Raw genomic sequence first — 15522 nt, 5'->3', positions numbered from 1 at the left:
GAATTTTTAGTATAAATCATATTATCCATGTATAAATGGATAATAAGAATTTTCATACCTTGGCTTATATATATAAAGTTGGCTTACTTTTAAGAAAATATGTGAAAATATGTGAAATTTGTTTATTTCAAGTCATATAATACTTTATCTAATTTATACGCTTTATCTTTTAGTCTTTTAATCTCGATGTTTATTTCAAGTCATATAATGCTTTATCTAATTTATACACTTTATCTTTTAGTCGTTTAATTTCAAATCCTTCGTACTGCTTTACATAAATCTTTTCTTACAATTTTCATTCAAGAAGAATGGTTTAACATCGAATTGATAAACTTGTTATTTTTTTAGGCTACCAATGCTAATACTATTTTAATTATATCAGTTCTAGCAATTAAAAAAAATTCTAATTTTGTTAACAATAAAGAAAATTTTCTAAACAAATGTAGCACATATTTATATTAGATTAATTATAACCTAACAATTCTTCTCATCCTCATCTATATATCTTAATTTAAATTCTTATCTTTTATTACATCTAATCTTACTATTTAAATTAATCTTATAAGATAAAGGTCTCTCTCACTCTCGTTCTCTCATCAATCTTGAGCTGCAACTACTGACCATTAAGTTGTTAGATTTGGTGAATTCATACGCAATTTATCTGCAAAATCCAACTATTTTGTTGGCCCATTCAAACAGCATACATAATAATATCACACAAACTCTCTTCCACTTTACCCAAATTTTCCGAGGCATGTGTTTGGGTAGGTGATGACCAAAAGCATCATCTCGGACAAGTTTCTTGGAGAAGTGGTAAGCAGCATGTCCACATCCCCACTGATTTCTCGGAGAAGGGATTAAAGTAGAAGAAAGATCACACCATTGCACAACATCAACGACGACAATAATTATCAGCTGTATATTATCCTCAAAGTTGGCCACTTGCTACCACTACTTGGCCCGAGACGAGATTAACACAGGAGCTACTACGCCTATGAAGAGAGGAAAGATGAAGGTGGAAGATCTAATAAATCAAATTGGTTGAGTCCTCACAAGCTTTCATTCCTACAGCAAAAGATGTTTAAGACAGTACATCTCTTGAGATGAAGAATAGTGAAAGATAGGAGGGTGAAAGAGATGAAGGATGGTTTTGCCACTGGTGTCGTCAAAATGGTTGTCATCGTCCATCAATCATGACTCAGGCAGACAAAACAAAGCAAGCATGACTCAGGCAGTGACCTCATTTGCTGGGGAGGGAACAGACCAATACATAGGTGGCAGGATGGAGAGACATCAGCTAAACCAAAGAAGGGATAAGAGATGGACTCCAGTGGTGGTGAGGGGGACGGGTATCGTTCTCACATCCATGGAGACCACGAGAGGAACACGGAGTGGAGGTTCGGCTCTCCTCCCAACTACGATCTCGTGAACAAGCTCTTCGAAGAAGGCCGAACGAAGGTGATGACCTCTCTCCCAGCAGAAGATGATGCGATGATGTTAACTCTCTCTCTCTCTCTTTCTCTCACGCACAGGTATGGGAAGCAGGGTCCTTGGAAGAGAGAGTGCAGCACTTGGTGAAGACATGGGAGATGGAGATGTTCCACAAGAGACGATTCCAAGACTACAAAACCGTGAATCCGGATAACTACACCTTCAGCCTCAATGGTGAACACGAACACCATCTCACTAAATGCATCTCATCGTTCGGATTCTACTTCTCGAAGCATGTATAACATGGTTTGGTGATCTGATGACGAAAGGGCGAAGACCGATAACGCTAGAACAGAAGCGGAAGTTGGGAGGCGGCTACAACTCGCTGCTGCAGACGTCGCTGCCGCAAGGCCTGCGCGTGTACGACCCGTCGAGGGAGACGATGGAGTCATCTCACGCCGCCTTCACCACGGCGTTTCCTCGTGGGTTCGCGTTGGAGGTCGTCCATGTCTACAGCGGCCCGCCGGGGATCGTGTACAAGTTCCGGCACTGGGGCTTCATGGAGGGGCCTTTCCAAGGCCATGCACCGACGGGGGAGATGGTGGAGCTCTATGGGATGGCAATATTTCAAGTACTGATCGATCACTTCACCTCTACGTATAAGTTTCATCGTCTGAGACAAAGATTGTTGTGTTGTTAGGTCGATGCGGACATGAAGATCGAGAAGGTGGAGTTCTTCTATGATCGTGGTGAGCTACTCGGTGGCCTCCTCAAGGGTGCGAAGATGGAGGACGCAGGACTGCCCGCTTCAAGCTGCCCATTCTTGAAGAATGTTTAGAATGCACACGGATAAGTATCAGAGATTATGATGCTGTCAGTCATGCTATAAGAATATAATGTCTGTATAAGAATACAGAGATCATGCTATAAGAATATAATGAGAATAAACACAAGAAATCCTCACTTGCGACAAAAATGAATCATCAGAAGCACAGAGTATGCAATTAAGCTTCTCGACAACAGCTCAAACAGTGGTGAAAAATAAGTTCTGGTTCAAAAAGTCTCTGATAAGTGCCAATTTTAGACTAACCTATGTTGGTAGAATTGCTTTGGAGATATGCCAGCTTGATCAAGCACGAATCAACAGGCAAGGGAACTACAGGCAGCATCGAGGCCTGAATATAATACAGACGTCGAGATCACTATGTTAATTCTTGCATGTCTTTCCGCAAATATAACCAACGGAAACATGGATTTCAAGAGCTTTCCTGCCACTGTCATCAGAGGAAACATGAATCTCAAGATAAGCCTCTTACCGACCTTTGTTTGTGACCAGCCATTCCATCAGACGTACTTGCCTCTGTATTTTGGTTTTGAATCTCTGTCAAACTTGTTGGACTTGGCACCCAAAGCTTCCTGAGAGTCTGCCGGACTGAATACTGCAGAGTGAAGATTACCATCTTCTAACCATTTGAGATGGTTCTCCTTGAACTCCAAGTGCCTTTTCTGAGCCGATTCTCTGATTTCTTCAGTATAAGCACCTGTCTTCACCATGGTCAACAAATAACGGCTATACCGTAGGCTAAGTATCTGCTCACAGGACGCGATCAAGGTGAAGCAAGGATGCTCGGGAAACTGTGCATTAGTCAAACCATCCTCCCTTACTACAGGGAAGAAGAACACGAGCCTCCCACCCATCACCAGCAACTTTGCAGAAAGGTCGAGAAGATCGTGCATGCACTCTACTAAGCTGTACGGAGCAGTTGATGGTATGTGGTCAAGCCTTTTCTCCTCTGGAACAGTGTAAGGACCAACTGTGCCTCTCAGCAATTTCCGGCCACCAGATTTCCGACCTCCAGCACGGACTCCATAAGGTGGGTCACATATTATAGCATCGAATACCTTAAAAAGAGATAAGATACTTGAATTATTATACTGTCATTTATCGATATTATAGATAAAACATCAAACTGAAAGTTCTATTAACCATGAAACATGATGGACGGTTCAGTGCCTGAAGGCCCTGAACATCGGAATAAGCAACACCCAAGTACATCTCACCAGTTGAGCAGTAAATCACACTGAATTGTTGCAACGATATTAGTCGATGGTTCACAATACCAATTGTACTAAGAACTCCGAAATATTAGGAGCCATATTTTTTCTGAAGTTAATAGACTTGAGAAATTGAACATGCAGTATTTTCTAAGTTGTGTATATGGTTAAACATACTGATTGGAAGTCTTGGACAATAATGATGATATCTCTAACATCTGGAATACTTGAGGCACAAAAGTTGCACCTAAACTACTATGATCTTGTTTCAACATTAGTAAAAATATTGGGAAATAATTATGACACTGTACCTCGAAAATTTTCATGAAAACAAGATGCCTATGCATGTACATAGTTGACCTAGAATCCTATTACCTCAAATCGATTACGGGCTGTCCAAATCAAAGATTAACTATGTTAAGCATGATCTATGATGCTAGAAACATTTAGAAATTTGTGTGTTCTTCAAACCAACACAAAACTAATGTGTAAGAAGAATCACAGATGAAAAGCTGATCTAAGACTAATTTTATTAGCAATGAAGATAAAGTGTACCTTGATTCAAATATTGTTCAACAATGCATAAAAAATTTCAACTAAATTTGATACTTCTATGATATTGATCAAATCAAATATATTGTCATTAAAACTGCTTGTTTTTTCATCCATTTGATCTGTAAATTATAATATTTTGAAATTTTAAATTTTAGGATCAGGGATTATATTCAATGGAGCTGACTTCAATGTAGAGCTTCCATAATTGATTTTGAGGTAATAGGATTGACACCATGAATCTTTCTAATAGGATTTTGACTCCCTCTATACGTAGATGTATACACACAATTTGTGACTAATGCTGCCCCAAAAATAGGAAACAATCATTAGTATTGCAGAATTCTTTTGACATATATATAGCATTTATCCAGAATAGAGTTCACATCAATATGTACTTATGTGTTATCTAATAAAAAATAATAGAAAGTGATTTATGTTGTATAAGAAATCCAGGACTAAATTAAACATAGATAATAATAGTTCATTAGTGTTTGAATATAGGTAAAACCAACAGTTGCTATATCATTCAAAATGTCAAGCACAAGAAGCACCTCTTTTAGACCTGAGCGCCAAGGGGGCATGTTATTGTCTGCTCTCAACAAAGAAATTGGCATTGGCAGATTATACTGCAAAGACAATAAAAAAAGATAGACTTAATAATACTAGAAATTTCAAAGCACAAAAAAGACTGTTAATATTATATGCCAGTAGTGAAAAATCAGGAACAGAAGCTTTCTTATACTGAACATGTGAGGCTTGTGCATTTTGGACAGTGTTGGCAAGCCCATTTCATTTAAGTTACTGATTATAAGGTTGAGTGGGTTTGGCAGTTGAGGTGGCAGTAATGGGCTAACAAAGTGGCATTTAAATATCATTTATGTACTATGTAAAGAGTCGAGTCAAATTAACAAAATCTTTTACTTGCTGAGACTTTTGCATTTAGTTTCCAAAATGTTTTAGACTTTCATAACAAGCTTCTCTATACTTCATGTGCAGAAATTAGCCCATAATTTTATAACCATAATGCATATTGTTCTTAGTGTTCATTAATGCTAACAAAAGATCAGGAAATTTTGCAACGATTGGACTCAAGGAACTAAAGACTCATTTAAGCATCATTTTTTATCTTGCCTTTTGCTCCAAAAAGTAAAGCACAAAAACATAGACGAAAAAGTAGAACAAGACCAATCTGGTAAATATAATGCCTTTTTTTCAGAAAAGCATTTGCATGGTTTCTGATATTCTTAAAGCTAAATTTTTATGCTTCCAAAAATGTCCATGAGCTGGATAAGCCTTCATCTCAACAGGATAATTATGTATGTAGCTACACTACTTATTTCCTCCAACTCCCATCAAATTTCCCTTTCTCCATCAAATTTGTTACTGTTTTTAAACTATTAGAAGCAATAAGAGAGAAAGTTTTTCTTTTCCGTTGGCTTATAACATTAAAAAAACACCATCTCAATAAAATGCCCTTAAAATATAATTGAAATTTTGCAGAAGTGAACTAGGAACATGAACTTTCAACAAGAAAATGGTAAGAAAGAGTACACAATGTGCAATCTATTTCTTTCTGAAGTTGCTCTATTGTATAAGATGCATTGACAGCTTATGGAAACACCAAAAATTAGGTCAGGGATGACAACAAATTCTAAAAGAAGAGGAAACTGTACAAAATGGTGACATATCTATTAAGTATTGCCAGGGTTTTGAAGAGATCAGAGAGTTAAGAACAAGAAACCATAAATACTCTATCAAGTGAACAACCATATCAAATCTCCTTTTAACAATTATACATAAAAACCCTGCAAAATATAACAAATGTTCAATAAAGTCACCACTTCCTTGAAAACTCTGAGAACATGTATGATGAGAAACCAGATACCTGTTCAAAATTGCTCCAGACATTACAATTTGGTCCACGCCCATCACGTACTACTCTTATATCAATATCTGCACCCTGGAAATGTTTTATCAGAATCTTCAAGAAATATTATGAATTGTAGGATTCTTAATTATGAGCAGAAGTAGGACTTTGTCCAAACAAGACGGACCATTGTCATCGCTCCAAAATGTGCAGCAGCAACCAGTATGCTCCCAGTTCCAACAAATGGGTCATAAACAAGTTTGCCTGGTTGTGCAAGGCCTTGATTAGCCATAAGAAAGGCCATTTCAGCATCCATAGCTGTAGGACCTAGGTACCTGCGACTTTTCAGCTGGTAAGTAGGCAATAGCTTCCTATCTGCAGCTCCAACCTCTCGGCCAAAGAAAATTGTCCTCTGAACAACGGGAGGAAGGCCATTGTTTGATCCATAATCATCAGTTTCTATGAGCCAGAACCTGTGCTCAGGTTTCCGAAGATCAACTCGTCCCTGGAAGGTACATGTCAAACTCAGAAGCAGAAGTAATAGAGAATTCAATTTCAACCAACAACAGAAGGGTCATTAGCCTCATTTAATGAAGGAATTCACATTCAACTAGGAAAAACTCTCTATTAGCACAGCGCAATTAAATTTGTAGCCAAATTAGTTTCAAAATCTGGGGTTGTAAACCACCTAAAGGCTTCTTTAAAGTCTCCTTTCTTTTAAACAATTAAAGCATTTATCTTTTTGTTGGAAGAAGCAGCTCTGTATAGATATTTGAAAGGCCTTTCTCCTTTTTGAACAAGAGAAGCCCTTAGTTAGAATGGCTAATCATAACACTTTTAACCAAATTGACAGGAAGTTATACTATTCCATAATAAAAGCCACAGCACTAACCATGAATGGTATATAGCTGAGTCCTTGAATTCGTTCATTCTGTTCCTGAAAGCTGATCACCTTGCCAAAGCTATCAACAGTGATCCGGAATGTGCTGTCTGATGTCAAGTATGGCAGTTTCCTTTCATCTGGAAATTCTTTTATGGCCTTTTCCAATTCCTCATAGCTACTTCCTTGCCCCCAAAGTTCATAAAAACCCTTGACAAGTATACCTGTACATTTTAATCAAGCAACTTTGTCAGATTCCACATCTATATTTTCTTTGAACAAAATGTTGAACAAATGTTTCAGATTTTCTTCTGATAATTAAGCAAATAATTTCCAATAACATGATACATTTAGGCGGTCTTCGGGTGTTCCAAATAAATAAGTTATTCCCCTAAAGGTCCCATTGAAACATTAGATTTGGTCCAACCAAACTAAATCCAGCTTATATAAGCAGGCCTTTAGAGGTTATTTGCATACAAACATATGACATCTCCAATATTTACATAGTAACACTCATATTATTCACAGTTGCTTTAGATCATAAAATTCAAATTTACATGTCTTTTGAAAGGGTATCTGAGAACAGTAAAGAGATGTGTTCATAAACTTCATTAATTAACAACGTATGTTTCTTGATGATTTAATCCCTTTCTTCATTCCTTGAGTAATGCACTCCAAAAGTTAAAAACATAAATTTGTCCTAATTTCACTGAGATTAGACCTTACATAATTTCAATTTCAACTCCAATAATTATAAGAAAAAATTAGGGTATGCAGCACAATTGTTAATCCTTCTGTGGTGTCTACCATGTCTTCACTTAAAAAAGGTAAAGATTTGCAGTTTATAAAAGCAATTGGCCAGTGATGCCGATTCCAAGGATCCTCATGCAAATGATTTTTCCTCAGCCTTAACATGGTTAACTTAAAGGCATTATACATAAATTCGAGTTCAAGGACATGCTTAGACATGTCTAAATAAGATCGAATTGCAATCTCTAAATTATAGAAGGATGATCCTTCAACTTATCCCAGCTGGTAAGTTTGATAAACTAATAGGTAACCATGATACTTCAGATTATTTATAAAGGGAAGGCAAATCAGTCAGTCCTTTCTAACCAATGTTACCTTACCTAGTTCAACCAAGAAGAGAATACGACTCTTCTGATTCTAACTATTTACATAACCATTCACCATCAAGTAAAAGAACAATACTACTGCAGAAAACGATCTAAATGCCAACGCTCTTAAAACGAAATACTAGATAAGCATCCTGAAAACCCATACAAAACCTGGATAATATAAACAATCACTCAAATCCTTAAAACAAATGAAGGATACAGTAGGCTCTTCTTACCTTTGTATATTCACCAAACTACAACATAATGCTAAGTCGAATGGAAAAAACACACAATGCTATCAACCAAACTACGACAGAGAGAAAAACACATATGCTAAGTCGAGGGAAAAAAAGGATAAGATCATCTAAACCACAAAAAGGTTTGGTGAAAATAGTGACTCGTTTTCTTTCTCATTGTAAGAAAGATTATATGAATTCGACGAGATAAAGATATGGCATTAACAAGAAACAAATATCCCAAAAACCAACAAGCTCGTGCAAAATCAAATTTCGCCTACAACACAGATCAAACAGATGCGTTCATCTCGCCTTTGAGCTCCACCGAAGTCGCATATGTTCATGGATCCATGCACATCAACTATCTAGAACTAAAGCAAACATGATGCAACCCCAGGGTCTGCAAGCATCAAAGCTCCTGCCGAATTCCATAGAGTAGGCCAAATCAATCAAAAACTGCACCATGGACAAGAGAAATGCGAGAGCCTTACTACGGTTGGCGATGTTTCTGGCAATCTCCTCAGACGGAAGGGAGACGAAATGGAAGGGAGAGTCTATGTGGTGGTTCTCCGGAAGCTTCCATTCCAAGGAGCGCGTCGAAGGGGACTCCTCTCCGCCGCTGTCGCCTCCGAAGGCCCCAGAGAGCTCGGCGAGGGATTCGACCTCCGGCCTCCTGTAGTCCAAGAGCCTGTGGTAGAAGACGCAGAGAAACCACATCTCTTTCTACCCTTCTCCTCCGAAGCCTCTTCTCATTCGTTTGGGGGCGCGAGCGGCGGCGAAGACAAGTAACTTCCTTGTGTCAAACCCTTCGAGGAGTCGAGTGGGCGACGGAGAATGAAGGGTGTAGGGTGTCCCGCGATCATCTTTCACGAATCGTAAAGCTAGCTTGATTCCGATGCACCACGCCTGTTCGACCAATGTACCCACGACAGAGATGTAACTCTGCCTTTTTGATCTTTCTATTTCCAGTCTTATATATATTGCAGAATTATATGCACATATTTTACTGGATCATCGTATCCTGAATGCGAACATATTTCTCGTTAAATCAACCATTCAAATACTTGGATGATAATTCCATCTTATGATATATCTTGCTGCAATAGAATGATCATACATTTCTATAAGATCAGTAAGCATCAATATAATGTTACTTGTGTAACGTGCATTTGATGCTGTTGCATGTACAACGCAAATAGGACTCAATATACCATCATCAACTCAAAAAATAGTTTAAAGAGAGCATTATGATCAAGCTACCATATTTTGCATCATTCACACCATAAGTTCTAGCATGATCTTGTTGCCTGACATAATTCAAGAAATCCAAAATTTTGCTACATTAATTTTACATCTTTAACTTGTCATGCTCAGAATCCTGTGTAAATCCATTACGGTCAACAATTCTGGGTTGCTGAGCAACTATTTGTCACAAATTGATAGATCTGGAGGCATAATATGAAGAAAACAAATTGGCAATCACCAGAAGCAAAGATGAGAATTTATTTCAGTGTACATGCTTCATGCTTTTATCGCTTTGAGATCAAGACATCATCCGAAGAAGTTGATAGCAATGCAACCTTGAAACTACTCGATCCAAGGAAGTGATGCTGGATAAGGAACCGGACCACAGTAGCTGAACAAGCCTTTCAATTCAGGGCATCCATTAGGATAAGGGATAAGCCGATGAAATGGGTCTCTCTTTAGTCGCTTTCTGTGAAGTGAACCTAAACATCCGTAAGGATCTTCTTGAAACTGGGCCCTAACATGAGCCTCGCCTTTCTCTGCGGCCTCTTGTGCACCTGGAGCAGCAGGGGTGCCGATATAGAAGAACCTCCCTTCAGGAAATCCAATTGCTAGTCGATGCAAGTGAGCAAACCTTTCTTTCTTGAAATCATAGCTTACAACCTGAGACCATCATTCAAAAACAATAGAAATTTTTTTTAGAAACCATGACAAACACTAAACAACAATATGAGAATAGCAACAACGATTAGAATGAGGAAGAAACAATCTGAGAGTGTTGAAATGATTTGATGAGATAAGAAATTAGTCAATAATGTAGCTTTGCATTATGACTGAAATAGTTCATCCTAGTGGGACTCAAAGAACATTCAAGACACAGGAAGACTCTGGCCAACAGAGAGAATTTTACATGTTCAATATTTCAAATGGAAGAAATATTCAGCGCTCAATCTACAAACTTTGTTTGGTAAGACATGTTTGGGAGTAATATTAGGGTTGGCTCTTATGTAAAATGATCAGATTCTGCAATTTCGTAAGACATTTTTGCAATTAAACTCCATCCTCAAACACACAGCAGAACAAAAATAATGTGCATCTCATAAATGGATGGTATAACTGAAAAAACATTTTGTCATTTAGTGGTTTTTTGGGCAAAAAGATATGAAATGGAATGGCATCTCTTTATTCATGCTCTTCCAGGAAAATAAATTTTCTAACCTTGAGCTTAGAAAGGTACAACAGTGTACTAAAATTTATCTTTAACATTTATTATAAATAAAACTTCAATGTTTCAGAATATTCTACTTGCATGATATCGACAACTTTTGTCTGTGAACTGGAGTGTGAGATCTTAGGACTCATAAATGAAGCATCCAAACGAATAAAATTAGTGAAAATGAATTTGATCTAGTAAGAAACACAAACCAAAATCCTAAATAGAGAAATAGTGTCACCAAGTGGAGTGTTATAGATACAACCTAAAGGACAACTATTCTGTTGTACATAAGAGGCACAAGGTATTATATTGGTTGCATATAATAATACATTGTGCCTTATTCTGTTGTACATAGGAGGCACGATGTATTATATCGGTTGTGTATATTGTGCCTCCTATGAAATGCATGTGACAAAGAAGCATTAGATAGAAGAAAAGAAATGACTATTGCAAAAGAGAAAGAAGCTCACAGTAATATTCTGTGGATAAGTGCCTGTAAGTTCACGAAAGCGACAAACACTAAAAAGAAGGTTCTCAAAGCTATCTCTAGCATGCTCCTCTGTGAGTGCTCTACTCCTGACACTATCTTGCTGTCCTGTCAAGGCAAAGATAATAACAGAGCTTCTCAATAAAAAGATCAAGCTTAAAATATACAAAAAAACTAATGACAGACTATTTAAATCTTTGTGGCCTCTTAGATGCAGGTTATCTATGTAAATTCAAATTATACAAAGCACTAGATATTTGAAACCAAAAAAATTAAAAATATACCGATGTCCAACTCTCACACTGCTGCGATTGAAATTTCAATATGGTTGATGGAACAGAAAAGAGACTGCAGAAGCATGAGATGGAAAAAGCAAGGGAGCCAATTGAAGGTATAGCTCCATGTGTGAAAAGAAAACACAGGAGACAATTTCAATGATCATGAAAATAATAGTGGAGCACAAGCTATAAGATAGATACAATAGACGCCAAGCAATACCAGAGATAAATAAGATAACTAACTTCTGAGTATAACGTCTGACAAATATACATCAACAGTCCTCTAACTATTAAGCAATTACTTTAGTATCAATTGTAAGGTCCGACAACCATAATTTCCAACTAATAAGTCTAACTCCTATGAGCAGTGAAGAATACTAGGCATGCTACATTGGAGTTGGAAAGGTCCAGATGCCATAGCAATTATCTTCATCAAGAAAACATAACTGCAGAACATAGTCACATGATGAACATAGTACATGCTGCTAAAATGCTAGTAATAATGGTAAAACCAGGTTAAAATAGATCCCAAGTCACAGCTTAGAAGGATATGCAAGACACTAAGACCGGAAAGCTCAGTGGTTATGCAGCTAGTACCCCACTCCCAACACCAAATTGTGGTCAGAAAAGCTTGGGGAAGGATCAACAGGTCCTTCAATGTCAACTGGCAATAACTGGCCTCCCAAGAAGACAGAGGGATTGTAACCCAGCAAAAACATTTTGTTGCCGTCAGAGTATGCCATTCAGCCAGATCAAAGAGGATGGTAGTGAAATTGAAATTTTCTCCAACAACATCATAAGGAGCTTGGTGAATGATGGCTTTGCAATGAAAAGTAAAACTATATAAGGTCCAAGTCTTTTTTCCTTTCTTTTTACAGCAAATACATTCCCAGCAAAAAATGGCAAGGCCAGACAGATTACTTCTTTGAATATCATCTGTACTATCAGATCACATGCATATTAAAAGTTGAAACATCATCCTTGTACAATGTATTATACAAATCAGTCCTGACAAATAAAATTAATACCTAAAATTTGAATCCTTTACAGCTTAGATCTAGTTTCTACATTATGTTTCATTTTCAACCATCAACCATGCACATGCATTAACGAGAGGATAAAATTGAAGATTGGCATTCTACAGGTGAAAGTAAGTGTGTTGGTAGAAACAGCTTTAAGTTTTTTCAGTAAACTCATAAAGAGTAGGTATTTTGTTATCCGACTGGAATAGTGTTAAACGAAGAGAAAAAAAAAACTAATTTATCAAACACAGCACATGCATTAACATATATAAACACCTAAGACACGACTGAATGTCAACTGTAGCATCAAAGACAAACGAATAACATACCAAACCAGCCTTGGGACTCGGCAACAGACCAATAACTCTGTGCTTCGCTGCGAGGACCAGCATCCTTCCGAGTTTCCCCACCACTAAACAAAAGAAGTGATCTTTTATCCTTAGCTGCACTCTCTACTCCCTCTTTTATATGTGCCAAGAACGTCGCCGCTTGCCCCGGATTCTTCTGATATGGCTCCAGGAACCACGAATCCTCACTGTCGACCTTTCCGCAGGTGGTGCTCGTATAGATCGAATGCCCAGCAACCATCACGAGATTGCGAAGATTCGCCAACGGATACAAGCCCAAACTCAAACTCAGGTCATCGTTCCTCCGGAAACCCATCATTCTGAACCGGGTCTCGTATACCGAAAGCACTACCAGCATGGTCAGACAGACGAACAAAGAGGCAAGAAAGACTGCAACAGGGTGAAGCTTGCATACGTAATGGATCCTGTTCACGACGGAGTTTATCTTCCTGATTGGATCAATCAAAGGCGTACTTTTAGACTTTCGGAAGCTCTTCCGGGCGTTTCCAGATTCCAGATCAAAGTCTACCCTGGGGTAAGCATGAAAGGATTTGGGGCTTCCTGTTCCAAATGATTGGTTGTTCATATTCGCATGTACAAACCAATGGATCAGGCATCAATTAAACGAAAAATAGGAACTCAACAACCACACACATCGTCTGAAATTGCCATAATTAACTGCTAAGATCCCACCAAAATCACGGAAATAGATGAAATTCGGAACCAATTGCAAAATTGGATTTCTGATATGATGCCCTATCAGATCTAGGAAGGAAAACGAAAAGGGAAAAAGAAAGTAAAAGTGGGAAGATCGAGTCCCTCGGATTGAGAAACCTCTGATCTTCCAGCGCCGAATTCCAGAAAAAGGTTGACGGAAATCGGCTGAGATCAAAGAAGGAACAAGCTTTTACTGATCAATGAGCATTCTTGATCGAATTAAGTGGCAGGAAGGAAGCAATCGAAGCTACCAGATCGGAGTTAAGGGCACCAGATTCGCTCGGTGAGCGTGGAAGAAGGAAATGAACCGTCGATTACTGCAGCGCAAGAGGCGTTCCCACTTCTGGGGGTAATATTTCATATTCATACCCGTTTTAAGCGTTACCCCTCGCTATACTGCTCTCTGTTATTGGGCCAAGTTATGAGCCCACACAAAATTTTCCAGAGGCCACAAACAGTTCCACTAACAACCGAGGTACACAGATTGGTAATTTTTGAAGGAGTAGAGAACGCTTTCTACAGATTTAGGTTGCCATCGCAAATGCCTACCCGCCTTGTGATGGGATCAGGGTGTGGCTCCAAGTATGGGACCCACCTGTTCTGGCTCCCTTGTGACAAGGTGGGTGGAGCGGGTAGAAGACATATATCACGATAGTATTGTTATCGTCGCACGCGTACGTACGTAAGTAGAGATGCAGTGCAATTAATACTACACATTCATTCACGTACACGTTCCACTCGAGATGGCATCGCCGGTGGTGCCGCTGTACGAGCGGGTCGCCTCGGGCCATGCGTAACTGGCCGCTCCCTCCCCGCACCGGCATCTCCACCTCCGCCCACGCCTCCATGTAGCTCGACAGTATCGCGAGCGTGCCGCCACCGTAACCCCCTCAGCGAAGACGAGACTTACGGCCTCTCGCTGCCGTGAGCCGCGAAGAGAGGAGAAGGAGGAGGAGGAGGATGGAGTGCTGCAGAGGAGCCATGGGGGAGACGAGGGCGGACTCTTCTCTCAAGCAAGACTCTGTACTGAATTCTCTCCAACAATATCTTGAAACGCAGCTCAATCAACAATAAAATGATAGGAGCTCATCAACGACCGGACAAAGTCACGGGATAGGTAACATTCCATATCGTGCAACATTCTTTTGTTAAATTTATAAATATAAAAATTATAATTTTATTTTTGTATATAAAAAAATTTAATATAAAAAAATGAGATAAATATCAATAGATGGAAGATTAGATATGTATGTACCTTCAGATGTCATTCAAAATATCTCTATTTGATTTATAAAATATAAGCAAATTCTTTCTTCTTATCTTTCATAAGATTATTGTAAATTATAATACATTATCATCATTGAGAAGTTATCTCTATTTATAAGCAAGTGCGGATGATATATGATAAATATTTAGGAAAGTTTCTCTCATAAAATAATATCTTAAATATTCATACCATTTTCTTTATGGTTGATAATCATAATCAAAATTTAATTAAATCTATAATATATTTTTTTATTCAACTAAATAATATTATATAATCTAATAAAATTACTTAAAGAATATTTTGGCATGATAATCAATTTTTGTTCACTAAAATTACTTCACACTCATCAACCACTAACTTAAGCGTTGAAGGAATCATGTCATGAATTATACCTGATTTTTTGTCTTCGTATAAATTAACTATGGAGCATGCCCCTGAGTTCGTTTCAAATTTATGGATCTATATTGAATTAAACTGGACTAGACAATATCGACATTCATTATATTAATAGTGATGTTATACTAAGGAAGATGTGTCTAGTAAGTTTCTTGTTAATATAAGATTATACTAAGGATCTGGATTAAGTCCTTAAAAATTCATAGATAATGGATGAGCTTATTATCACTTATATGGTAGACCTCCATAGTATAGTTTAGTTAATGAAAGCCCAAGTGAAATTAATTATAAACTTAGTTATGGAGGTAAGTCTTAAAAATTAAAGATTTTAGATTAAGTAGAACTAAAACTAAATATCTAAAATATAATTTTAATGATTATAAAAATAGACAAGAGAATATAATT

General features: G+C 37.8%; 3 protein-coding genes across 3 annotated transcripts; 1 reads left to right on the top strand and 2 right to left on the bottom strand.

Annotated features, from left to right (window-relative positions):
• The first annotated feature begins 1264 nt into the window (after window positions 1–1264).
• Window positions 1265–2407, top strand: LOC103997452 (pathogen-related protein). Its single transcript, XM_009418671.3, has 4 exons — window positions 1265–1458; window positions 1533–1665; window positions 1761–2062; window positions 2132–2407. Exons 1-4 carry the CDS (start codon window positions 1321–1323, stop codon window positions 2267–2269), a joined length of 711 nt encoding a protein of 236 aa, XP_009416946.2. The 5' UTR covers window positions 1265–1320; the 3' UTR covers window positions 2270–2407.
• LOC103997451 (uncharacterized) lies at window positions 2367–8986 on the bottom strand. Its single transcript, XM_009418669.3, has 6 exons — window positions 8634–8986; window positions 6801–7012; window positions 6096–6413; window positions 5927–6001; window positions 4593–4667; window positions 2367–3333 (listed from the first exon to the last, which is right to left on the bottom strand). Exons 1-6 carry the CDS (start codon window positions 8857–8859, stop codon window positions 2776–2778), a joined length of 1464 nt encoding a protein of 487 aa, XP_009416944.2. The 5' UTR covers window positions 8860–8986; the 3' UTR covers window positions 2367–2775.
• A 443-nt stretch (window positions 8987–9429) lies between these two features.
• Window positions 9430–13802, bottom strand: LOC135592703 (uncharacterized protein C57A10.07-like). The gene is made up of 3 exons (XM_065082331.1): window positions 12720–13802; window positions 11074–11198; window positions 9430–10050 (listed from the first exon to the last, which is right to left on the bottom strand). The coding sequence occupies exons 1-3, from the start codon at window positions 13321–13323 to the stop codon at window positions 9730–9732; spliced, it is 1050 nt and encodes a 349-aa protein (XP_064938403.1). The 5' UTR covers window positions 13324–13802; the 3' UTR covers window positions 9430–9729.
• Between the last annotated feature and the right edge of the window lie 1720 nt (window positions 13803–15522).

Source organism: Musa acuminata, chromosome BXJ1-9 (genome assembly GCF_036884655.1).
Source record: "Musa acuminata AAA Group cultivar baxijiao chromosome BXJ1-9, Cavendish_Baxijiao_AAA, whole genome shotgun sequence".
NCBI lineage: Eukaryota > Viridiplantae > Streptophyta > Magnoliopsida > Zingiberales > Musaceae > Musa > Musa acuminata.
This window is presented reverse-complemented; position numbering and strand designations above follow the sequence as displayed.

Excerpts from the sequence above, each read along its gene's own strand:
- LOC135592703 (XM_065082331.1), bottom strand. The coding sequence starts at position 13,323 with ATGAACAACCAATCATTTGGAACAGGAAGCCCCAAATCCTTTCATGCT. Across the intron at positions 11,199-12,719 it reads CGAGTCCCAAGGCTGGTTTG|GACAGCAAGATAGTGTCAGG; the intron begins GTATGTTATTCG and ends TTGCCTTGACAG. Across the intron at positions 10,051-11,073 it reads CTTATCCACAGAATATTACT|GTTGTAAGCTATGATTTCAA; the intron begins GTGAGCTTCTTT and ends TGATGGTCTCAG.
- LOC103997452 (XM_009418671.3), top strand. The coding sequence starts at position 1,321 with ATGGACTCCAGTGGTGGTGAGGGGGACGGGTATCGTTCTCACATCCAT. Across the intron at positions 1,459-1,532 it reads TCGAAGAAGGCCGAACGAAG|GTATGGGAAGCAGGGTCCTT; the intron begins GTGATGACCTCT and ends TCTCACGCACAG. Across the intron at positions 1,666-1,760 it reads CTACACCTTCAGCCTCAATG|GGCGAAGACCGATAACGCTA; the intron begins GTGAACACGAAC and ends TGATGACGAAAG.
- LOC103997451 (XM_009418669.3), bottom strand. The coding sequence starts at position 8,859 with ATGTGGTTTCTCTGCGTCTTCTACCACAGGCTCTTGGACTACAGGAGG. Across the intron at positions 6,414-6,800 it reads TCAGCTATATACCATTCATG|GGACGAGTTGATCTTCGGAA; the intron begins GTTAGTGCTGTG and ends TGTACCTTCCAG. Across the intron at positions 3,334-4,592 it reads GGCGCTCAGGTCTAAAAGAG|GTATTCGATGCTATAATATG; the intron begins GTGCTTCTTGTG and ends TCTCTTTTTAAG.